This window comes from Terrapene carolina, unplaced genomic scaffold (assembly GCF_002925995.2).
Source record: "Terrapene carolina triunguis isolate 2854851 unplaced genomic scaffold, T_m_triunguis-2.0 Scaffold62, whole genome shotgun sequence".
Classification (NCBI taxonomy): domain Eukaryota; kingdom Metazoa; phylum Chordata; order Testudines; family Emydidae; genus Terrapene; species Terrapene triunguis.
In genome coordinates, this window is record NW_020664413.1 from 30,696,307 (window position 1) to 30,722,590 (window position 26,284).

General features: G+C 42.0%; 1 protein-coding gene across 3 annotated transcripts in view; it reads right to left on the bottom strand.

Moving 5' to 3' along the window:
• The window catches only part of RBMS1 (RNA binding motif single stranded interacting protein 1), a 190,388-nt gene that overhangs the window by 54,576 nt on the left and 109,528 nt on the right, over positions 1–26,284 (bottom strand). For all 3 annotated transcript variants that reach the window (XM_024203134.3, XM_024203055.3, XM_024203216.3), the window contains exons 3-4: positions 4,553–4,611; positions 1,839–1,930 (exon numbers count right to left, since the gene is read on the bottom strand). In XM_024203134.3, coding sequence (XP_024058902.1) covers positions 1,839–1,930; positions 4,553–4,611 — 151 coding nt within the window. The remainder of the gene's footprint in view (positions 1–1,838; positions 1,931–4,552; positions 4,612–26,284) is intronic.

Consider the following 26,284-nt stretch of genomic DNA (forward strand, 5'->3'; position numbering starts at 1 on the left):
ATTTGTTAGTCTCTAAGGTGCCACAAGTACATCTCGTGTTGTTAGCTTAACTGTCCTCCTCAGCTGAGAAGCTGTGGAAAAAATATCTCAACCGAAAAAAAAAAAAAGTCTGTACATAGAACCCCATGAATAGCTCCTAAGGCTTTCTTGATCTGTTGTATACTGTAATCTTTTTAAAAAAACAGATTTAATCACTTGAATATTTTGTCTAGCTAGAATTCCACCTCAGAATTATTGGTTTTAAGAACTACTAAAAACTATTTATATACACAAAATATGCACAAATATTGTCTTTATTTATAAATTTGCATCGGTTTTTATGGCATTCTACTGGAAACAGGGCATTTAACAAAATGATTATTCATGTATTACCTCCCCAAATTTATGACTTTCTGGATTTACAAAACTCACCCTCTCTTAAAAAAACAAGAGTAATTGTTAACTCCAAATCTGATGCACAGGCAGGTACCATGAAAGGCAGACATTAGAGCTGTTCAGAGAAAGATAATTCAGCTTCATGGAAGATTTTGATATTTTGGAATGAGAACCAAAAATTTAGAAATTCTCCAAAAAATTGAATGGATCCCTGGCCCTGAGGCAGTCTGACTGTCATGCAGCTCTGGGACAGCACACTCTGGAAGCCTGGGGTCCCTGGCTCTCAGCTGGTGGGCTGCCCCAGGGCAACAGACCCTGGAAGTTCTGGGGTCCCTAGCCCCGGTGCATCCACTTGGTGGGATGCTCCTGAGCCACAAACCATGTAAGCCTCTGGGTTCCCAAAAAGCCCACCAGGCAGGCTATTGAAGAGCAAAGTGGTCTAGCAGGAAACCAGGCAGGTTTTGAAACCTGCCTGAGCCCCACTCCTATCAGAATTTTGGTGAAACCAGTCTGTCTTCAAGGAACGTTTTGATTTTGATAAATCTGAAGAAACACTGTTCTGCTGGAATTTTTCCAATTACCTTGAGCAGACACCCTAATACAAGAATACCTTGACAAATACTTTGGGACTTTCAATTATCTATGTGCACCTAACTCCTACAAGCTTCTGAAAATCCCACATTTAAGTTTTAATTCAGTTAACATAAAATATACTACAAGCCCTACAGAAACAATTCCAGTATATGCTGTTGAAAATTCCCCCCCCCCCCCCCCCCCCCCCAAAAAAAAAATTTAGAGTGTGTTTCCCTATCATTACTGAGGCTCACCATCTGTAGATACATTAGGAACCGTCTCTACTCATGGATTCTTTGGTAACTAGAACTGCTATTTTTCTCCTTCTGTACCAACCAGAACTTGTAATCTATCATGTTAGCTGTGGATTTAGCTACAGTTATATAGAGTGGATTTCTCCAGTGTGCTCTATTTGAAGATCCCCATAATGACCACTTGAAAGATTCAGCTAGTAAAGAATATGGCAGACCGATTACTCCGTGGTGCTCCACATACACAGCACATAATAGCTGTGTTCTACAAACTACAGAAACTACTAATTTGTTTCCAGCTACAATTTGAGATGTTGACTTTAATCTGTGAAGTCTTATAGTGGTTATTTTAGGGCCTACTCTTTCTCCTACTGCAATCAGTGGCAAAAAAAATAAAAATCCCATTCAGTTCAGTGGGGGGGCGGAGAGGGGGGAGGGGCGAAGCCCACCTTTCTGAGGCTGAGTTCCAGCTAACTATCCCCATTTTTAAACTCTGAAGTATGGTGGGGATTGGAGACACTGGATCCTCAATAGGGGGCCTTCAGCTTTTGAATGTGTGTTGCCAATGAACTAAAAAAGCACAAGTTTGTTCACTTTCAGGTTACACTGCAAGAATTTGCAGAGTACTTTTAAACTTACCTTTGCCATCTGTGCTTGGACTCCGCTAGCCTTCAGAGCGGAAACAGCCTTCTGAGCAGCTGCTGGGCTGTCAAAATCTACAAAACCGTAACCTGAAATTTAAAACATCTTTTACTGAGAAGCAAACAACCATTTTATAATGAAACAGTGCAAAAGCATTTTTTTTTTTAAAAGCAAAATTTGTGCTGGTGGAAGGGGACAATTTGACAGCCTTGGAAGCTGAAGATCTTCATTTAGTCACAGAACAGAACAGCAGGCGGGTAAGTTGCCCAGCACTGTCCCACCAATATCCTTCAACCACGAGTTGGAGGAACTACTTCTCGCAGTAAGAAGACAAGTCAGTTTTCATGCCCATTCATTTGTGGCTTATGCCAAAGCTTCCAACAATTATTATAATACTTTGTGTGATCTGGTTATTAGTCCATTAGGAACTAACCTGAGATCATATAGGCCACTAAATAGCAATCTCATGTTAACTTTTGGTCACTAAAATCCTTGCCCAGATTTTAACAAGCAACCTAGAAATGAAAGTACCCTATTACCAATCACCTAAACCATGGCGTGCTGATAAAATTGGTAAGCTATAGTTATTCCATCATGTGTACACAAGAGACAGTGGTTAGTTTAATTATATGATACGTGAAATCCTGTCCGCCAGTGAAGTCAATGGGAGCTCTGCATTGACCTCATTGGGGCCAAGATTTCACCAAGTGTTTCTACAATGCTTTATATTGCAGCAACACACAGAGATGCTATAGACAACACCAGATTTTTTATTTTTATTTTTAAGTACAATAAACTAAATAAATAACAGTCATTTTCAATTCTAAAAATTGTCCATGATAATTCTGGGAAGTACAAGAATTTTTTACACGTTACCAGTTGGTTATTAAGAGGGAATCTACCAATAGACTCCAGTGGAATTGGATGGCAAACAAATGACGCCTTTTATCAGGCAGTAACCTTACAGGCTAGGGTTTTCAAAGCTATCTAGGTGTTAAGTGCCATTACCTAATGAAACTAGCCACTGTCTGTCTTCAGGTCCCACTGAAAATCACTAGGAGTTAGGTGACTTAATCCCCTTGGTGCTTTTCAAAATCCCACTCAAAATAAACAGCCCTGTAAAAACAAGAGCAATCTTTGACTCAAGTCTACTTTGAGAACAATAAATAAAATCCCAGTGCAGCAGAAAATGGCCCTGTGTCTCAGAAAGTGGCACTATTCGCTCTTAAGTATTGAAGCAAATCATGAAGTAGGTCATTACAGCACACTGTGCTGCTGGAAATCCACATTTTAGATGAGATGTAAAACTAATCCACTGGCTGCTTGTAATCATTAAAAATCCCACATCACTTTTGGAAAGAGTAAGGGTGTTATCAGAATGAAAATTTAGCTTCAAATACTAAACATATAAGGCTTACAATACAATTAAATGTACCTTATGGATTCTGTATAGAGAAAATTATGTGCCAAAACATAACTTCTCAGAAGGAATATTGCCATTAAAAGGACACCCATCAGCTTTAAATCTGGTCACTTAAAAATTATTATAAGTAATTTCATGCAAAAGTCTTTGCAGGATTCGAGCCATAAACAGTACTCATCAGTTGACTTCCATAAGTCTTTTCTGGATTGGTGTGGGTGTGAGACAAACTAAGTACTGTCAAACGCATTAATAAATTCAAAGTGTAGAAAAATAGTTTTCTCTATTTTTTCCCCAGTTACAGTATAGCAGGTGTACATGTAAAACTTGGAGGTAAAAAGTTTTCAGATAAGTACAGATTTTGAATTCAGTGTTCCTTTGATTGATTGATCCTGTGTTTAGAACCCATTCTGCACCATTGCCTCTAAGTTCCCCACAAAAAGATGGAACTCTATTAATGATGAGCTTTCCTTTCCTGCCCCTGCTTGTCAGCTTTGTACTCATTCATGGGGTCAGTAGTTAACATTGCTAAGTCAGCCGACTCCATTCTTCCCTTTGCTTAGAAATTATTCTCATTATTGTCAGAAAGAATGTCTGAAACCTGATACGTCAGTGTCTGTTGCTACACCTCCACACACCACTTGTGTTGCTGGAGTATGCTCTCATAATAATTATATGAAATTTTGAAGGACAGTGCACTAAATTAACATATCCAGTGTATCTGAAAGAAGTTTATTATTTTTTCCAGCTATAATTATGTTCATGAAAACAAACCCTTTCTCTCCCACCAATATATTCAACAGGCATAGAACAAAAACACAATTAGGGTATTGGAACATGTAATTAAGTACTGCTTAAAACTACTCTGTTCTAATTAATAGAGCCAATTTGCACAATGTGTAATGTTTCCAGATACTTAGTACAGTCTAATGGTCTTTTGTAAGGCACTCTAATCTCCCCGAGCAAGGGGGGAAAAAAAGCTGTTTTCTAACTCCATTCTACTTTTTTAAAGCAGGGGCTAAATACCAGCAGTGCTGTGCCTGTTAACTTAACTGGAGTCATCTGAAGTTTTGGCACACTGCTTAGGCATGGACTATTTGCCAATTGTACTGGGGACAAATATACAGACATTGGGCAAGACTAAACTTTGGTTTGGAATAAGAATGTATTTCATACATTCTCTCTCTCTCTCTCTCTCTCTCTCTCTCTCTCTCTCACACACACACACGTTAAGAATATTTTAAAATCATTTGAAAACAAGTAGGCAAATATAATCTAAAGACAAACATACCTTTGCATTTGTTTGTTGTCTTATCCAAAATAGCCTTTGTGGATACAATTTTCCCATATCTAAAAATTTTTTAAAAAGGAAATAAAATATTATACTTGTGACATCCTGTTACAACAGAGACCAAGATAGTGTAATTTTATTATTAAAATTTATTATTAAATCTTTATTATAATTTATTAAATCTTCTGTTCACTTTTAATTTATAATGTAACAAAATATAAGAATATATTGATAGAAACAGAAAAAAAATCATATAAAGAAAAAACTTCAAACTTTAATCCTTGATTTTTTAGATTTATATAGTAAGGTTTCCACTCTAATTTTCCATAACTATATAAAGATGACAAATGTACTATGTTAAAGATGGAGCTTATTCTTACTTTTGAAAATGTTTAATTTAAATAACACTTAGATCTTATTTTCATCTACAAGTCTGAAACCACTTTAAAAAGGTGGGCATACATCATTATTCCTACGTTACCTTATGTGTAACACATACTGCTTACCCAAACTCGGGAAAAGTATGTGTGTGATTTTAAACAAACAAAAACGTGCTAGCTAACACATGTTAAAACCCTAGACAGGATAAGAAGTGGTTTTAACAAGTGTTAGCTGATTTAGATGAACTCCACCAGATAATACATGGACCAGTAACAATGTGTTAAAACTAGAAGCTGCCCTGACTTCACTAGGATTCTAAAACATATTTGCTGACACTTTCAAACTAAAAATAACCACACTCTCTTTTTCCTAGCACTGACAAGCCCAAAAAGAAATGAAAGTCTCAAACCTAAAAAGTGCTGAATAGAACTGGTCAGGAATTTTCCACTGAAAAACTCACTTTCCACAGAACCAAAATTTTCCACCAAAATTTTTTGATTTTCCATCTGAAAATCATTTACAGTTCCATGGCTTTCCCACTCCTTGGCAGCCAGTCTAGGCTTCCCAGGCATTTTGTTTCCACTGCAGCCTGCCAGGCGGGCAGCCAGGAATCCGAGGGCATTTATTTTGTTTCGGAAACATCATATTGTCCCGTTGTGGGGATGTTCTGCGCTTCTGAAACAAAATACTGTGGGATTTCAATTCCATGAAGAATTTCTAGTGGTAGTGGAGGGGTGGGCAGTTTGCCCAGATTTGGGATGTAAATATTTCCAAAAAAATTTAAATTTTTCATAGTATGGAGATTTTGTTTCCCAGTTCACCTCTAGTACTAAGTACTCAACTCCACTTTGCTGCTGGCATTCAGCACTTCACACGCTCAGGACCAGAAGTCATTGAGAGAGTTAGTGGCAGAATTAGGAACAGAATGTGGGTCTCTTGACTCCCACTAGACCACAACTTCCTCTATTTGCTTTCAAATTACATTTAATCCAAACACAAGCAGTACACGAGAAGGAGGAATATGGAACACAGCTAGTTCTTTACACAGAACAATAATATACTGTATTACATTAATACCTAACAGGATACTGTGCTTTCAGTGTTCAAGAACTGAAAATGCTAACTGAATTACGCAAGTTGTAAAATGCTAAAACTCATCACAAATATGCATAAACCAACATATTATGGAATGCAGGAGAGAGTGCAGCATAGGCAGCTCATCAGCTGATATATAACCACAATAAAGAGGGGGAGGCAACTTTGAGTTGCCGGGTCCTTATGGAGCTCAGTAAGCAGTCAGACACCACTAGGGATGGTGATAAGGCAACATGTTAGACCACAGCAGCCACATAGTCTAAAAGTTATTTCATTTCCTGGTATAATACAGGAATATGTGCAGATCTTTGCATATTTAGCATATTATGTAAAAAGTTGTAATGTAGCAATAGCAAGTTGTCACAATTCAGGGCAACTGCACTTGTATTCATGAAGTTTCACTGAAATGTTTCTGAAAGAGGCAGGAATGTACTTATGAGTCAAGAAGCCAGGTGGTCAAAGCCCTGGGATCTAACAGAGGCCAGTGCTAGTTGCATAGAGGCCCTGTACCTTCACCAGTACTATGTGTACCCTACCTCCTTGCCTCCTAGACAGCATAGCTCCTACAAATAACCAGCTGCCCTGGAAACCCATAAAGGGGTTTCAATAGCATGAAGCTGTGCTAGTTGCTGGAGACCTGTCAAGCCATGGGGCTAGAACTCTAGAGCCATCACAGTATTTCTGTGATAGTCATACAGCAGAGGTGGCACTTTCCCTTTTTAATTCCCCATCTCCAAGCTAGAATATGAGGTTGTAGGCTTTCCTGTACTCACAGAAACATTCTGGTCCTTTATTTAGCTGGGTATGTACATATAGTAATGTAAATCACAGGAGTTGTTTCCTAAATATGCAAGTGACTGAAGGAAGCTGAGAGGTTCTGGTAGGTACACTAGAAATGAGACACTGCCCTTCTACATTAGAGTAGCACATATAGAAACTTTTTGTCAGACTGTACATCTCACAGTTATTTAGGGTTTTGTGTGTCACATAGAGGGACTCATGAAAACTTTTATGATCCCTGAGCATGCCCGATCCTTGTTTCTCTAGGGAATTAATATTGGGGAAATCACTTGTGTTTTAAAAGAGGTACAAGGAGGAAATAACCCAGTTTGATTCTCAGATCCCAAACTTAGTTTTCATGGCTCACAGTTGGAAATCCCCACCATCCTTTTATTTGTGAACTGAACGTGAAACTCATCGGATAGGTGACAGACAGTAAACCCACTCTGCCAGAGTAGAACCATCTTCAGAGTAGAATCACACTTTATGAAAAACAGTGCTTTAAAAATACTGGGAAATCTCAAAATACTGAATGACTGCTAAGATGATGATCATAAATTGGTGCATAATATTTTTCCCACAGATGAATTGTTCTCCATCCCTACCAGGACTGATCTTCTGATCTTGTGTGTTATCTTCTCCTTCTAACTGATTCAGCCTCACTTGCTTAATGTTATTAAGCCTTCTTTACACATGACCTTGTTTTAAAATATGCTTTTTTGAAATAGTAGCAAAAAAGTACATCCACACCCTTTGTTTATTCTAGTTTAAGCTACTTCTCTTGAGAATCATTGCATCCACGCAGCTCTGCATTTTTTTGAAATAGTCACAAGGCACTGTTGTTGCTGTTTTTTGCTCCATTGTGGGATGCCTACTGGAATCTACTGGAATTCTGGGATTTGATGTCAAATGAAACTCCCATCATTCCCCTCCTGTCATCCCTATAAATCATCTCTTTTTTGCAGGCCACGCCATTTTTGAGCTACTGACAGGTAGCCTGGAGAAAACACTGCTTACTGTTAGGGTTGAGATTAATTCTGATAAGCTTATTGGCATACATGTAGGTTCTTCTATTATTTTTAATACGTTTTTTCTGCAATGCTTTTTACCTCAAGAATAAAGTAGGTTTGCATAGGAAGTGCTGTTTGGTAACTTACAGCTGTTGACAATCACTCTTATCAGTCTCTGAAGAGAAAACAGGCAGGTATCCTTGGCAAACTGTCTGCTGGGAAATACAAAGTGAAGACCAGGCGCTGTGCAGTCAGGGAATACCCTGGTCAGAAGGGAGAGAGATGTGGGTCCCCATGAAGAAAGGCAATGGCTGGGGAGCTGGAAGCCGAGTGTGGGTGCTCTTGCTGAGTCACTGAGAGGTTAGATACAGAGTGATCACTTTGTAAAATGCGTTTACACACAGGTGATGTGGTGTTTTCATCTTTTATCATTTAACATTTTATTAGGAATTGATGTATTGGGTGAATTCCAATGAAACTTCTCAGCCTAATTTTTCATAATAAAAACTTTTATTGATTCAACGTAATATTACAAACTTAAAACCAGTGGAACCGTGGCTGAGCATAAAGTATTGAAGTGCTTCCATAGCTCGACTGATGAGCTCACATAGGTGTGTTGGTGGGAAGGAGGGCTCCAAACCGTTCTCCTTTTTCTGGGGATGGACTGGTGTGGGATGGGATCTGATTTGGTGACTAAGAATGGGATCCCCCTGTAATCTGGAGGGCTGAAAGTCAGCTGCCAGTATTCTGTATTCCCCACATGGTGCAGGACATAGCTAGGTGGGGGGACATTGTTCACAACCAGAACCACAATATGCTCTAGAAGAGCTGCTTGCTTGTGAATCATTGCCAGCAGCCTTTCCTGCACGTCCCTTTCTGTGTCTCGGTACTCCCTTGAAAGCCTCTGGGCCCTCTGCCAAGATGCACTGACAAAGTCAGCAAACATCTCCTGCCTTGTCTTCTTTTGCTTCGCTTGAAAGGTTTTTCAGGTGCTTAGCAGCTAATAAGCCTCCTGTCCACAAGGGCTGGGGCACATCAGGTGCTACAGGAACAGAAATAATACAAGATGCTGTTGGCCCAATAGTGGTCTCCACACCAACAGTGATAAAAAGTTATTTGTCCCCCTCACATTTGGAATCCTACTGTCATCTTCTCTTCCCAGGCTGGGGAGATGGCATGTGGTTTTCCTGCCTCATTTCTCTTTTCTATAGGGCTCCGGTACCAATGCGGGCTTGAGTATTGGTGGTGAGCTGTGGGTGGGTGAAGAAGGGGTAGGTTAGTAACTGCATGTGCATCTCTGCGGGCTGTCCTTACGCTGGAGGATGTTTTCTTGAGGCATGTCCCCAAGAGGCAGAGAAGAGTCTTGTTCACCGAGGTAATAAGCAAACTGGGAAGATATGCAATGCCACTATTTGCTTCCAGTTTGTGCAGAAGTGGAAGGGATACACCATCTCTCTTGGCTGCCCTGAGAAAGCTGCAAGTGCCTTGCAACATCCATGTAAAAAATAGAGCATCGCCTTTGCTTTAAATTCTCTTTCATAACTTCTACATAGCAGTACAAAGTGCACTACAAAATAGACTTCTGCAGTAATTGGTTTGAACCTACAGGGTTAATTCTGAGAGTCTCATTAAAAATAGTCATGAATGCTGTACAATTTCTATGCATTTTGAAATGTGTCAGTAGCCTAGTTTTAGCAGTTTACTTCATAGAATGTAAAGGCAGCTAAAAGCTGAGGGCAGTGATTAAGTTGTGAACCCAAGTACTTTTTCTATTGCTTTTTCTGTTTCTGTATTTGCTGTTACAATAAACATGCCAGCATTGCAATGTGTTTTATTTTTAACCCCTGCGGGGCCATCATATTGAGCAGGGGCATGGCAGTCAACCAGAAGGAAGGAAGAATTACATGGCGCAAGGGGGTGGCATGTTTGGCCAATGGTTTTGGGACATGATACTTCACAGAACTAAACGCTTTAGAGCTTAAAGTCTCTGCAAAAGATGCCACTTTGAGCAGGGCTGGTGTTTTGTGGGGGGAGAGTATGAGAGGGAGACAAGGGTAGCTGAGCATGTGATGAGAGGCTCTGTTCAAAATGGTAGGTGCCAGATAGTACATGAAACAAAATTGTTTAAACCCCCCTTTACTGTTGTATTGTAATTCAGCACATAATACTAGTAGTCTCCCCTATGCAGTAATTTCAGGCTGGCTCTCAGCCTGGGTTTTGGAGGGCATCTCTGGCACCTGAGTGTCTGGCTCGGAATTTGGCATCCTGAAGAGATCTTGGCTATTCAGGAGAGTCTCCTCCTGGTCGGTGCCTTTGAAGACTGCTTGGGTGCCTTCTGTAGCCCTCCTCCCCAGATTGCCCAGAAGCCTATCCCAGGGTTTGATGGTGGCTTTCCTTGCCAAAATCTGGGTCGGTTCCTCACAGAACAGGCAGGTAGCTGGAGGCTTACTGGAGGTCCTGTTGCTGTCCCTTGTGTTACCGTAGCCCTGCAGAGCCCCTTCGCTCTGTGACAGCACTGTTCCATATCCTGGGAATACCCATTTTCCTTCATTTGCTCTGACAGACATTTGTAGATTGTGGCATTCCAGTGACAACTGTTCAGATGGGCCTGGATATGCACCTCTGTCTAGAGGGCAAGGAAGTGCAGGATCTCCATACAGGATCACGCAGACACACAAGGCATGGCTGATATAAATTATGTGGCTCCATGTGTGTGAACTCGCCACGATTTGGAATCGCAAAGGGGAGCTCTTGGCCAGGGGCGGCTCCAGGCACCACTGCATGTGCCTGGGGCGGCAAGCTGCAGGGGACGGCCTGACGGTCGCCGTGAGGGCGGCAGTCAGGCCGCCTTTGACGGCATGCCTGCGGGAGGTCCACTGGTCCTGCAGCTTCGGCAGCAATTACGCCAAAGGCGCGGGACCGGCAGACCTCCCGCAGGCATGCCGCCGAATCTGCGTTACCAGCAGACCTCCCGCAGGCATGCCGCCGAAAGCGGCCTGACTGCCGTGCTTGGGGCGGCAAAATACATAGAGCCGCCCCTGCTCTTGGCTGAGTGCTAGCATTTAATTGTGGAGATGACATGCAGTAAAAATGACCCTGACGCAGTACAGGGCACAGAAATAAAAACAGACAAGCCAATCCAAGCAAGAAACCATGCAGTGTGGGATAACAGTGGGAGGACCGCCAGAAGCAGAATAGTTAATCCAAAATGCTACCGCTGTTGCACACATCCACATGTACCCTATTCAAAAAACAAACAAAACCCACCCTCATTCCAGTCTAGAGTTAATTAATCCACTTTGGAAGTGCAATTATGCAAAATAAGATGTCAGATCATTCAAAAAAATAACGTGTGTGTGGATGCAAAACAGTTTATCTGGAAAAAAATAAGGTAACCCAAAGAATAAAACAAAAAGCTTTTCCATGTAGACAAGGCCTTACTGTGTACCTTATGTGGTCTCTATGCAACTTATACACATTCTGCATGTTGCTAGATCTCTTTCTGTTTAAAAAGGGGGAGGAAAGACTACATTTAAGTACCTCCCCAAGTGAACATGGATAGCACAACAGTGCATGTAACTTTTTTTTGGGGGGGTGGGGAGGCGGTGCAGCGCAAATCAGTACTTTGCTGTTTCCAGGAGACAAAATACTTTATTTATGTATCTACACACATATACATAATATTATATATTATATATATATATAAATAAAACAAATCATCCTATTTTGGAGCAACGTGGCTTAAAATATTTCACATGAAATATAGTAAGCAAGTTCTATGTCACAAACCTTATCACACACACAGATGAAATGCCAGACAGACCAGCTACATTCAAATAAAACTAAGTGTGAAGCGAGAAATCTTAAGGGAGATTCTCATCCCTGCTCTGCTCTTTTTGCACTGCCCAGGAGGTACAAAGAGAATGGAGACCGCCTATAAGCACACTACTGGGGATGACAGCAGCATGAGGGAGTTTCCAACAAGCACAGTCAGCAGAGGTGGTTCCTGCATCTCCCCTGCTCACACCCACAGTGCAGGAAATTGCCAAGGCAGGAGCATGTTGGGAATTGGGAAGGGCATGTAGGGAGTTTAGCTGAAGCGCAAGTAACTCCCGCAATCTCAGGTTGGCATATGGCCCCTTGGATGCAATAGCCAGCTGGTACAGTTTAGAGCAGGCCTTAAGCTGAAGTTGAGGAGAAAAATCAGGGAGCAGTATCTGGCTCCCAGACAGAGGCTCCTCTCTGTTGCTCCCTAGAGAAGCTGAGCACACACAGAAAAACTCATCCTATATTTTTGCCCCATTCCCAAGTATAGACAAGCAGAATTCTCCAATTACTGTGGTGTCTTCAGAAACCCTTTTCTTCCCTAGGTTTTATATATATTTTCCAGTCACTTATTTCTCTATCTGTAAAACCTTTGGCTTGCTTCTGGGTAGGAATGTCAGCAAGTGATCTCCACCAAAATGAACAGATGCCAATCTTTGTAACCTGCTCCATCCTTGTTATGTAATGATGCATAAAAATTCTGATAAAGAATCATTTCCATTTGGCATAGTAGTAGGTTTGGGGACCATGACTGCAGGATACAGCCATATATTTACTATCTCTAGGTTTTCCTTCCTTCCAGCAGTCAAGTAAGGATGAGGAGGATATATCGTTGGGTACAACTTGTTATTGTATGTTGCCTTTTGTTACTGGGAGGCAAGCAATGCCCTGAAAAACAAATCTTTTTAGAATGACAAGTCAGTTGCTTCTTGGCCATCATAAAACTAATAAGACTTGCTCACCAGAATGCAAAGATGATTAGGGATAAGTTGGATGGGTTAATCAATATAAGAGATCTAGCAGCAATGTTCTATAGATGCATCATCTCACTGCATGAAGAGCTGGAAATGTTCATATTAAATTCTTCACTTTTTGATGACACCACAGAGAACAAAGGAGTCCCTGAGATCTTTTTTAATACCTGTTTGAGTTCCCACTTTGAGATGTGTTATAGGTTTGGCAAGAGATGTGCTACTTCGTTTAATTCAGCTAAAACATTCAAGCCAATTACAGAAATACAGGCTGGGGTGGGCAAACTACACCCGCAGGATTGCCCCCCTTGAGCCCCGCGCCGGCTGGCATCACGTCCCTGCGGCCGGGAGGGTGGGGGGGAAGAGAAGCAGAGGGCTCCGTCCATGTATTGCCCTGGCATCTGGGCACGCCCCTCCCCCAGCTCCCAGTGTCCGGGAATGGGGAACCGCGGCAAACGGGAGTTTTGAGGGAGGTACCTGGAGGAGCGGCAAGCAGTGTGCAGAGCCCTGCATCCCCCTCCCCCAGGGGCCGCAGGGACATGGTTCCAGCCACTTCCTGGAGCGGAGCCGGGGCCGGCAGCCTGCCCCTGCCCCGGCGTGCGCCGCTGCCACCCCAGAACCCGAAGCCCTCCTGCACCCCGCCCCCCAACTCCCTGCCCTGAGCCCCCCCTGCTGCACCCACACCCCAACCCCCTGCCCTGAGCCCCCTGCCTGCACTCAAATCCCCTGCCGTGAGCCCCCTGCTGCATCCCACACCCCTTCTGCACCCAAATCCCCTGCCTGCACCTCAACTCCCTGCCCTGAGCCCCCGCCACACCCCTCATACACTCTCTGGGGGCAGGAAGAGGACGGAGTTGGGGTGGGGACTTCGGGGAAGGGGTTGGAATGGGGGCAGAGAAGGGGTGGGAAGAGGCGGGGCCCCATGGAAGGGGTGGAGTGGGGGCAGGGCCGGGGGGAGGTGTCAGTGATGCAACCATTGGGCCAATGAACTAGCCCTCATGTGGCCCTCGTGGTCATTTGAGTTTGAGACCCCTGATTTAGTCTGACTTTCTTATAACACTGGCCTCTGAATTTACCTCAATTAATTCTTGTTTAAACTAGAGCATTTCTCTTTGTATTTGTCCCTTTGAATCTCCACCATTTCAGAATGAAGGATGGGATTTTCAAAAATTCAGAATTCATTTAATTTAAGTCTCACTGTTTTTAAGTAACTCATTTCAGTGCTTTTGAAAGTCTCACTTGAAGTGTTTTATAGGGAATAGCAACTAACCCAGTGGATTACATTTACTAGTGATACCAAGTAATCAAGGAATTTATGAGAATATTTTTGCTGATTCATGCATATGTTTTGACTAGGCCTACAAAATGATGGAGATGATATTTTTTGTCAGTTTGTAGAAAGTCTACTTTTTCATGCTGTAGAAGGATCTTAAATACAAAGGTTTGGTTAGAATGCAATTTCTACAATTATTATTATTATGAAATCCAATCCCTGCGCGTGTATATTCCCTGGAATACCAAGAATACTCCTTCTTTGCATTTTCCCCACCTTTAATTCAACATTTAGATGAAAATATAAATATGTACAATTGACAGTTATTGTAAGAACTAGATATTATTATTGATGTATAGCAATTACCAATAATAATTTGGTACAAACAGGTGAGCTGCTCTTCAGGTTCAAAACCAATAATTGAAAGGCTTGGTTGTGTATATCATATTTTAAGAATTGCTGTAGGAGGAGCAAAAAGGAATCTCAGTCACTGGAGGTTTTAAGAACAAGTTAGACAAATACCTGTCAGGAACGGTCTAGGTCCTGCCTCAGTGCAAGAATGATGGATTAGATGACCTCCTGAGGTCCCTTCCAGCCCTACATTTCTATGCGTCTATGAAAGCAGAAACAGCTATTCTATTAACCCTTGCAGTTTAGTAATCTCTTTGGATCTAATCACTGAAGTTAATTTTTTGAGGTGTAATATGTAGAAGAGCAGATATATTGCAGTATAAAATTATATAACTTATCAATAGAGAACTGGGAAACAGCTTCCAAATTTTTGTGCAATGTTGAATACAATAGATAAAAAGGTCACTATGTACTTTAAGAATAGGTATTTTGTTATATAGTGGTCTAGCTCTTTATACACTAATACATTTTGAATGATGGGTCTGTAATTCTTTCTTTGGGCTCTGGTGATTTCACATGTGACTATAGCCTAGTCTTTTAAGCTATGGCATCACCAAAAACACGCCATGGAATTATGGCCCCACTATTCAGTCACCTGTCATTTAGGGTAGGATTTTCAAAGGTGCTCAGCATGGCTCTAACTCTGCTCCCACTCCAAAAGGAGTTTTACCATGGGACCAATTCTACTCCCACTGAAGTCAAGGTAATCACTCACTGATTTCAAAAGGGATCAGAGGTAGGTCAAAACTGACCACTTCTGAAAATTATACCCCAAATCTAACTGTAAGCAGAAAGCCACATAGCCAGGATGCTCAACATTAACACAGCAGTGAAATTACTAAACTTAGTTTGGTGTGCACCTATTCAGGCAGTAGTTTCCTCATAATCAAGTTACATAATGCTTGCTTGACTTGCCATATTACCAGTATGAACAGATAGAAATTAAGACCAAAGAAACTGGAAAAGTGAAAAAAAAAAAAATCATCAACTAGCAACTCTCCCCCTTTAACTTTACCTCTCCCAAAGAGGTCATTTTATATGTATGTAACTCAGTAAACATGCAAAAATCTCTGTCATAAGAACATAAGAATGGCCATACTGGGTCAGACCAAAGGTCCATCCAGCCCAGTATCTGGTCTTCCGACAGTGGCCAATGCCAGGTGCCCCAGAGGGAGTGAACATAACAGGTAATGATCACGTGATCTCTCTCCTGCCATCCATCTCCACCCTCTGACAAACAGAGGCTAGGGACACCATTCTTTAATTTCTCATAAACATGAAACTACTGACAGGGTGGTCCTGAGGTCACACGTTATTTATACCAGTTCCCACTTCCTACCAAAAAAAAAAAAAAAAAAAAAGTGTCCATGTGCTGAGGGAACATAAGGAGAGTTGGAGTTTAAGCAGCAAACTGTAAACTGAGAAAAGAATACTTTTCTCTATTCTTTACAGACCCTTCCACTCCAGGAACCCAACCTATTTTCTGACAATCTAAGGTGATTTAGCATAAGCTCTGAACCATCTGCCAGGGTGTCTATCAGTTTAGTAGTCTGGTTTCCTTACAGTTTATGGGTTAAGAAGGATAAACCATCTAGCAGAAACACAAAGTGATTTGATCTTTGACTCACACTTCAGAAGTACATATGTAGTCTAAGTAATTGTGCCATACTTAAATTTTTTCAAATACTAACGTATGTGTCAATCAAAACATTTTTATCTTAATAGAACAGAGGTAAATATGTTATTTGACTAGGCAGAATTTGATATTATATTTTTTATAATACAGATGTTTATTTTTAAACATTTTTTCTATTTTAACCTATTTAGATGTTCACAGTTGCAGGAAATTATGGGGTTGAGGGGTCAGACAATTAATTTAATGATAGAAGATTTTGAGATACAAGAAAGGACAGTTACCTGTTCCGTAACTGGCGTTCTTCGAGATGTTTTGCTCAGGTGTATTCCACAGTAGGTGTGCATGCTCGTCACGTGCACTGGTGCCAGAAGTTTTTCCCTTAGCAGAACCCGTAGCGGGGAGCACCGCTGCGACCCCTGGAGTGGCGCCTCTATGTCGCGCCATAAAGGGGGCTGCGCGCTCCCCTCACCCTCAGTTCCTTCTTGCCAGACAACTCCGACAGAAGGGAAGGAGGACGGGATGTGGAATACACCTGAGCAACACATCTCGAAGAACGCCAGTTACGGAACAGGTAACTGTACTTTCTTCTTCGAGTGATTGCTCATGTGTATTCCACAGTAGGTGACTCCAAGCTATACCTGATGGAGTTTAAGGGTTACCCGGGCGGAGCACCGCCCTACCAAACCCAGCATCATCCCTTGTTTGGGAGACAATCACATAGTGCGATGAAAAGGTGTGGACAGAGGACCATGTAGCAGCCCTGCAGATGTCCCGAATGGGGACATAAGCCACGTAGGCCGCTGACGAGGCCTGAGCTCTCGTCGAATGAGTCTTCACTATATTAGGCGGGGGAACCCCTGCCAGGTCGTAACACGTGCGAATGCACAAGGTGATCCAGCGGGAGATCTGCTGGGTGGAAACCGGTCGCCCCCTCATGCACTCAGCCGAAGCAATGAAAAGCTGAGGGGATTTCTGGAATGGCCTGGTTCGGTCTAGGTAAAAAGCCAGCGCTCTACGCACATCTAGCATGTGCAGGCATCGTTCCTCATTGGAGGAATGGGGCTTAGGACAGAGGACCAGGAGGAAAACATCCTGATCCATGTGAAAAGCCAAGACTACTTTCGGCAGGAAGGCCAGGTGCAGGCGGAGCTGGACCCTATCCCTATGGAAGACCATATACGGGGGCTCGGAGGTCAGGGCCTTAAGCTCCGAGACCCGGCGGGCTGAGGTGATAGACACCAGGAACGCCACTTTCCACGACAAGTGGGACCAAGAACATGTGGCCAAGGGCTCAAAGGGAGGCCCTGTGAGGTGGGAGAGCACTAGGTTCAGGTCCCAGGGCGGGACCAGGGGTCTAGCGTAAGGGAAAGCCCAATCCAGCCCTTTTAGGAACCAGGATGTCATGTGGTGTGAAAACACCGAGTGGCCCTGCACCGGTGGGTGGAAGGCAGAAATGGCTGCCAGGTGCACCCTGACCGAGGAGGGCGCCAGCCCCTGGGACCTAAGAGACGAGAGGTAGTTGAGGATGAGCTGGAGAGATGCAGAGGAGGGGGAGGAGCCCCTCTCCCTCGCCCACATGGAGAACTGATATTTGGCCAGAAGGAACTGAGGGTGGGGGGAGCGCGCAGCCCCCTTTATGGTGAGACAAAGAGGCGCCACTCTGGGGGTCGCAGCGGTGCTCCCCGCTACGGGTACTGCTAAGGGAAAAACTTCCGGCACCGGTGCACGTGGCGAGCATGCACACCTACTGTGGAATACACATGAGCAATCACTCGAAGAAGTTGTTAAAGCTTTATAACCATGAAAACACATCATCATCACATGTCAAAAAATATATATACACACAATAAATGTCCAAACCCCCCCCCACCCAAACACACTCTAGTAAGTTATCAAGCAGCATTTCCCTTACTTTGCTATAAATTCAATCATCATCAATGGTCAGTATATGGTGAAATCAACATTTACAGATAAAAATCTAATCCGGCCAAACCTACATTCTACCATAAAATATTTGGTAGTAACATTTTCCTTTTTACATTATGTGAAATTGACAGCTTAGCAGAGTTTACTAAAAAGTTCAAAGTATATTTTTGTTTATATAAGATAGGAGCTTTTCTATTTATTCTATGAATCTATTAAATATTTTTGAGGGGCATGAATTTACATTTACTGTCCAATAAATACTCTAATCACAAATGCTGGCCGATATTGAAGACTAGTACTCTTGTTATTTTATTGCATGAAAGCATATCCAAAGTTAAATAATTCAGGTCAGTACGAACATCAAAAGCTACTTCTATTAAATATTGCAAATATGCATTTTATGTTGATTAGGCAGCATTGTATTCTATTTAGGAACACTACTTTTAAAGCAGATTAAATGTGCAGTTGTATGTGGATGTTTATTAGACAGATCTATTTAGAAACTGACATACTACCATTATGTTTTCAGCGTGGCACAATGAAGCTGGCAACTAACCTAAGGTAGTTCTACAATCAAAAGATTATAAACTTCCAAAACAAAGTCACTTGGTGAGGGTCATTTCTGTTATCTTATGAAAATATTTTTACAGTTACTCAGCAGCACTTACAGATGGTCAAACCAAATCTACAAATGCTATTTAATCAAAATGTAAGAATATATATTGTTAAAACAATCACACAAAATATCAGCAGTAATTATTATTAGAAAAATCAGGTTAACATCAATCAGTCCCTATTTTCTTTCTTCCAGACTAATCGATATCTAGTTTAATAAAGGAAACTCTTCGGAAAACTCTTAACAACATAGATACAGAAAAATGATTACAAAAAGACCTGGAATTCTTACCTGCTTAACTTTACAAAAAAGGTACAAAAATTCCTTATTTCATTATCAATAAAATCATAAATGAGAATCTATATTTTGCTACTGAATATTCACAACATATGTCTGTGTTTTAACTAGCTTAAAGGCATTTCAGTACATGGAAGGGGCTTGCTGTTTCATACAGCTATGCAGAATAAGTGTTCTAAGCACAAAATACACTTCGATGTAAAAAGATGATCTGAAGATAATCCCAGTTTTGGGGGGAATGTGTGTGTGGGGGAGAGAGAGGTGTCAGTGCATTGTGGAAAGAAATGGAAGAGCAAAGTGGTATTTATTTTTAAAAAAAAACAAACAGTCTCACCCTGTTCTCTTGCTTTAAGACTACAGAATTCACTGGAAGCATTTGTGAATTAGGACTAAAACGCTGAATAAAAGCTGCATTTCAAAACATCCCCCACCAAAAATGAAAGCCATCTATTAACAAATACAACAAACCAACAATAACATTGTTTGTGTGGCTCATACCAGAAGTATAAAAAGGGAGAAAGAAAATGGGAGTTCCTCATAAACAACAGAAAAACGAACTCATTTGGAGGCAAAATGAAGAAGTCCTCCTCAGGTTTAAGCAACTCAACCCTGGAGCGTTTTTACTACAGTCTGACAACTTCTTTTAGCTCTTGGTTTCCTGTCCACACGTGATCCCAGATCTACGTAAGGAATCTGGAAGCTGAGAAATTAAACAAGGCGGAATGCTAATATATGTTTACAGACAAGCATATGATAACTATGTAGACCTACATATGTGGATTTACAAATGCACGCTGCCCTAATCTGAAGGTAAGGAAACATTTGTATATTCAGTCATAAATCCTAGCAACAAAGTCTGAAAGCTAGTTGGGAAATGGAGTTAAAGGGAAAAGGTCCATTTCATAAAGCCCAGACTAAAAGCTCACCAGGAATAACTGTGAACAGACACAGAATGCAGTTAAAGAACATGCACCACAGTATGTAACCCTCTCCTTTCCCTTCATGCTCTAACCAGTCAAGATCAGCTGGAAAGCGTGAGTTGATGATTCCTAGATTTGTATATCTAGAGGCTGGTTATGGTACGTTGTCAGTGGGAGGCCTCTGAAAGCATGCCACACAAGTCAGAGAAAGACCTACTGCCAGTTTGTGTGATTAAGATGACACAAGCAGACTTAGTGGGCCTTAGATCTGGCGCACTGGTGTTCAAACCATTTTTAGGCAAAGGTACTCATTTGTTCTTAAATCAAGCTCTCATGAGGAGCTAAGTGACTTCAGCTCTGTTGGGAGGGCAGGGGGGAAGCCTTACTTGTTCAAATAATCTTTGATCCCTTTCAACTTTATGTGAACTGTAGTATATAACTAGATTAATGCCATAAATCTATTAGTAAAACATGCAGAACAATATATGCTCTGCTTTAAACTAGCCGTAGTATGATGGTACTTAACTTCTGATTAAAGGGTCTGTGAATTAACTTCAATCCATTAGCACTCTGATTATTTTCTTTAACGTCTAATAACTTAATGTCAATCTTATTGAAACTGCATTAAAAGGACAAGTTATTCTAAATCACTGCTTGAACCTCCACAGGCACCATTTCTTGTCACCTTAATAAGCTGGCACGTAGATTTGATTCTGTCTTGGTACTGCTTCCCTGGTCTCAAATCACAGCTGTGCTGAATAGCAAATATCTCAGTTTCAATAGGGAAAAGGTTGGCTCTCAAGTAGTTCACCCCAGGGGTCAAAATACTGCAGCAGGGCATTTAAGTGCCTTTATGTTATTGAGCGGAAACATCAACTCACATATTATTGATCATAATTGTGTAGCTCTGTTGCGAAGATGTCTGCAGTAGTCTTAAGTGCTGAGAGACTGGGGCAGAGGAATGTTATGCTTTTAGAAAAAATGCAATCCATCTGCTGCCCAATTTTAGATACACAAGAGCAATCGCTAGTTCTAGCACAAAATCTAAAATGCAACCTTGGTTGTTGATGCATTAGGGTCATATTCAGTACCACTTCCTTAGTTTTTCACTGCTGAAGAAAGACAAACCTGTGAATACTGATTAAAACAAGCAGGAGGCAGAGCTTGCTTTCTACAGTTTTGCAGCCAGAAGAAATGGTAGTTACTTATCTGGAAATTTGTTTTCTGTAACCTAGATATATACTGTTTCAGTTCAAATCACCATTATGCAGCTCTGGTCCCATTAGTCAAGTAACCTTAGCCAATCCTGACTGAAGTCTTTTGGAGCTACTACATTCTCAACCTAATTTTATTCTCAGATGACCACTCCATTGCTTGTGAAAGGATCAGCAGGGTGAACCTTCCCCCTTTAGGATGCTAAATGACTATCTGAAAGAAACCAAAAGCTGAACATGAGGATGAATTACAGTGTCTGAATCTTTGCTACTGAAGTGGTTATCTGACAATGCCCTCTTCTAAGTCTAACTGGAAAACTTCAAACATGCTTGGATGAAAGCTACTCAGAAGGGGGGAAACATAACGGTCAACGTAATCTTTATTTTATTTTATTTTTTTTAAAGAAAGAAAAAGAAAAAGAAGAGAGAATACAGAGAAACTATGTGGACATGTGAGGAGGAACTAATTCTTCAATAACCCTGTAATGTCTGCATCCAGTGTCAGAAAACTACTCCTTACGCTGTATCTAGGTCAGTCTGCAGTTCTTCCTGCATACCCATAGGATCACTACAGAGGGGAAATGCTGTGTGGGAAGGCCAAGGAATGAACCTTGCAGATCAAATGATTCAGACCACAATATCTCAAAAAGTTTAGTAGCAATTAGACATCTAACAATGAATGTCAGTGAAAATGAAGTAGGATCAGAAGCTAAAAGAGAGAAAGAACAAGTTAAAAATTACTTAGACAAGTTAGATGTTTTCAAGTCACCAGGGCCTATTAAATACATCCTAGAATACTCAAGGAGCTGACTCAGGAGATAACTGAGCCATTGGCGATTATCTTTGCAAAGTCATGGAAGGCGGGTGAGATTCCAGAGGACTGGAAAAGGACAAATATAATGCCAATCTATAAAAAAGGGAATAAGGACAACCTGGGGAATTACAAACCAGTCAGCTTAACTTCAGTAGCTGGAAAGATAATGGAGCAACTAATCAGGCAATAAATTTGCAAACACCTAAAAGATAATAAGGTGCTAAGTAACAGTCAGCATGGATTTGTCAAGAACAAATCATATTTAAGCAACCTAATAGTTTTCTTTGACAGAGTAACAAGCCTTGTGGATGGGGGGGTTGGAGGGGGAAAGAACCAGATGTGGTATATATTGACTTTAGTTAACGCTTTTGATACTGGCTCGCATGACCTTCTCATAAAACAAACTAGGGAAATACAACCTAGAGGGAGCTACATAGGGTGGGTGCATAACTGGTTGGAAAACCATTCTCAGAAAGTAGTTATCAGTGGTTCACAGTCAAGCTGGAAGGACATATTGAGTGGGGTCCCGCAGGGATCAGTTCTGGATCTGGTTCTCTTCAATATCTTGATCAAAGATTTAGATAATGGCATAGAGAGTACACTTATAAAGTTGGTGGACGATACCAAGCTGGGAGGGATTGCGAGTGCTTTGGAGGATAGGTTTAAAATTCAAAATGATCTGGACAAACTGGAGAAATGGTCTGAAGTAAACAGGATGAAATTCAATACGGACAAATGCAATACTCCACTTAGGAAGGAACAATCAGTTGCACACATACAAAATGGGAAATGATTGCCTAGGAAGGAGTACTGCAGAAAGTGATCTCGGGGTCATAGTGGATCAAAAGCTAAATATGAGTCAACAGTGTAAAACTGTTGCAAAAAAGCCAAACATCATTCCAGGAGTGTCGTAAGGAAGACACGAGAAGTAATTCTTCTACTCTACTCCATACTAATTAGGCCTCAACCGAAGTACTGTGTTTGGGCGCCACATTTCAGGAAAAATGTGGATAAATTGGAGAAAGTCCAGAGAAGAACAAAAAAAATGATTAAAGGTCTAGAAAACATGACCTATGAGGGAAGATTGAAAATATTGGGTTTGTTTAGTCTGGAGAAGAGAAGATTGAGGCAGGACATCATAACAGTTTTCAAGTACACCTCTACCTCTTTCTAACGCTGTCCTCGGGAGCCAAAAAATCTTACCGCGTTATAGGTGAAACCACGTTATATCGAACTTGCTTTGATCCACCGGAGTGTGCAGCCCCCCGGAGCACTGCTTTACTGCGTTATAGCCGAATTCGTGTTATATCGGGGTAGAGGTGTATATAAAAGGTTGTTACAAGAAGGAGGGCGAAAAATTGTTCTCTTTAACCTTTGAGGATAGGACAAGAAGCAATGGGCTTAAACTGCAGCAAGGGCAGTTTAGGTTAGACATTTGGAAAAACTTCCTGGCAGGGTGGTTAAGCACTGAAATAAATTGCCTAAAAAGGTTGTGGAATTTCCATCATTGGAGATTTTTAAGAGTAGGTTAGACAAACACCTATCAGGAATGGTCTAGATAATACTTTGTCCTGCCTTGAGTGCAGGGGACTGGACTAGATGACCTCTCGAGGTCCCTTCTGATCCTATGATTCTATGAATTCAGTGATTTTTTTCAAAAGCTGTTCCAAAGATTAAAAGAACCCACACCTTTCAAAGGTATAATATGAAACCCAATTACAGTGAAGGGAAGAAACCACAAATTCACAGGTTACTGGGTCAATAAGAGATCTGCAAGCAAATTAATGCTTAGTGAGAAAGGACTGGGACTGTCTCCTATACCACTCTATATTGCCAGACCATCAGAGGGTGAAGAAATTGACACTCAGTCAGATGTTCTTCTGAAACCCCTAGTTGGGATGACCTCAGCAAGGAGCATGCCAGGGAACTGCCTGCCAGAAAAATAAAGGAGAGCAGTTACTGCCAAGTTCTGACCTCTACCACTATAGCAAAGCAACTTGAAGGAAAAATCCTCAGTATGTGTCTTCCATACTAAAGGAGATGAAACTTAGGGTTGTCAAAATGAGACAAACAAGGATGAGCAGAAGAGAACTCTCTTGGATTCTGCAGAGATAGGAATCACTGACTCAAGCACCTATCATGACACTCTCATGGTAAGCTTCCCAAGAACCATTTACAATTCTACTGACCTAAGTCTCTCCCACTGATGAAAACTAGGAACAAAGGCAAACACTGCGATGAGAGGTACTCTTCTCTGGACCACGAGCTAAAGTTAGGACAGTTTATTATATTCCTCCCCAAAAAGTATTTCAGTTTCTGCCTGTTGCTTATGGAAAGAAGAGGGTTAGTCTAACTACCAGAGAAGTGAAATGGGAAAACTAAATGCCCTCAAGACACTACAATGTCTGCTACCGTAGAAGCGCATTAATTCTCCATTCACAGAATCACTAACCCATAGCTTTTGCCTTAAAACCTGGTGGGCCTCTCCTCCCTTTGCAGCAGAGATTTAAACAAGTGTCTGGATTCTCTACAATGATTTCTGTGGAGCTGCACTGTTTAAGTGAACCAGAACATATGCTCTGCACTAAATTACTGTACACCAATGGGCTAGTTCTCCAGCCCAGCATGAATCCATACCACACCAGTATAGTTCAGGGCCTTGACTCAGGACACAATTTATTAGTTAAAAGAAGAACTTAGGCAAAGTACCAAAATAAAGCGTTTTCTTTGCCAAACACGGGCTATAATTGCCTGATGCTTTCCCCCCCCTCGCCTCACAACCAGAGCCCAGACCCAGCAACTCCCACAGAGTCTTTCTACACCCTCAAGTTCTCACTCCTCAAGCATCCTGGGACCTATGGCTGGGTTCTTTCTCCTAACCCAGGGACTCCTGCCATTCTCCAGTTCAACTGACCTCTTTATAAGGACTAGGTGCTCTTCAAGCCATCACCTGACCTCTAACTCCACAGCCTCAGCTGATAAGCCACAGGTGGGGCTGGGCCCGTCTCCCCTTAAAAGGGCTAGTCACCCTGCAACACCCTGTTCGGTCAAAAAAGCAAACAGGATGTTAGGGATCATTAAAAAGGGGATAGAGAATAAGACTGAGAATATATTATTGCCCTTATGTAAATCAATGGTATGCCCACATCTCGAATACTGAGTACAGATGTGGTCTCCTCATCTCAAAAAAGATATACTGGCACTAGAAAAGGTTCAGAAAAGGGCAACTAAAATGATTAGGGGTTTGGAACGGGTCCCATATGAGGAGAGATTAAAGAGGCTAGGACTCTTCAGCTTGGAAAAGAGGAGACTAAGGGGGGATATGACAGAGGTATATAAAATCATGAGTGATGTGGAGAAAGTGGATAAGGAAAAGTTATGTACTTATTCCCATAATACAAGAACTAGGGGTCACCAAATGAAATTAATAGGCAGCAGGTTTAAAACAAATACAAGGAAGTTCTTCTTCACGCAGCGCACAGTCAACTTGTGGAACTCCTTACCTGAGGAGGTTGTGAAGGCTAGGACTATAACAACAGCGTTTAAAAGAGAACTGGATAAATTCATGGTGGTTAAGTCCATTAATGGCTATTAGCCAGGATGGGTAAGGAATGGTGACCCTAGCCTCTGTTTGTCAGAGGATGGAGACGGATGGCAGGAGAGAGATCACTTGATCATTGCCTGTTAGGTCCACTCCCTCTGGGGCACTTGACATTGGCCACTGTCGGTAGACAGGATACTGGGCTAGATGGACCTTTGGTCTGACCCGGTACGGCCGTTCTTATGTTCTAACAGTTACACCTTTCAAAATAATTTGACAGAGAACATTTTGTGATGCCACATCCTTGATTGTATCATCCTATTTGCTCACATACTTGCTCTTCTGCAAAATTCTGTAATGTGCAGTGGCTGTCCCTGATTTTAAGGGGAATTAGTGAAGTTTGACCGCATAAGCAATTAAAGAAATTGGTGGAAATAATCCTAAAATTCCCTATGGAATAAAACAACACACAGCTCATCTGGGAAGAAGCAGAAAACTGATCTTGAGTCTCTTCGCATCATTTTTATATTGGCATAGCACTGTATAGTCAAGTGGCATGACTTTCAACAAGTTACTCATGATTAATATCAATGTAAGAAACAGCAGAATCAGGCCCAGCAGTCTGACATTAGGGTTACCATATTTCAGCAAGCAAAAAAGAGGACGGGAGGAGCCTCGCCCCAGTCCTACCCTAGCCCCGCCCCTGCCCCTTCCACTCCCTCCCACTTCCCGCCCCTCTCAGGACCCCCAACCCTCCCCCTGCTCCTTGTCCCCTGACTGCCCCCTCCTGGGACCCCTGCCCCTAACTGCCCCCCAGGACTCCACCCCCTACCTAAGCCTCCCTGCTCCTTGTTCCCTGACTGCCCCCTCCTGAGACCCTCCCCTCATCCTAACTGGCCCCCTAGGACCTTACCCCCTACCTGCCCCCTGACTGCCCCAACCCTTATCCACACCCCCACCCCAACCCCCAGGACTCCCACGCCCCATCCAACCACTCCCCACCCCCTGACAGCCCCCCCCCC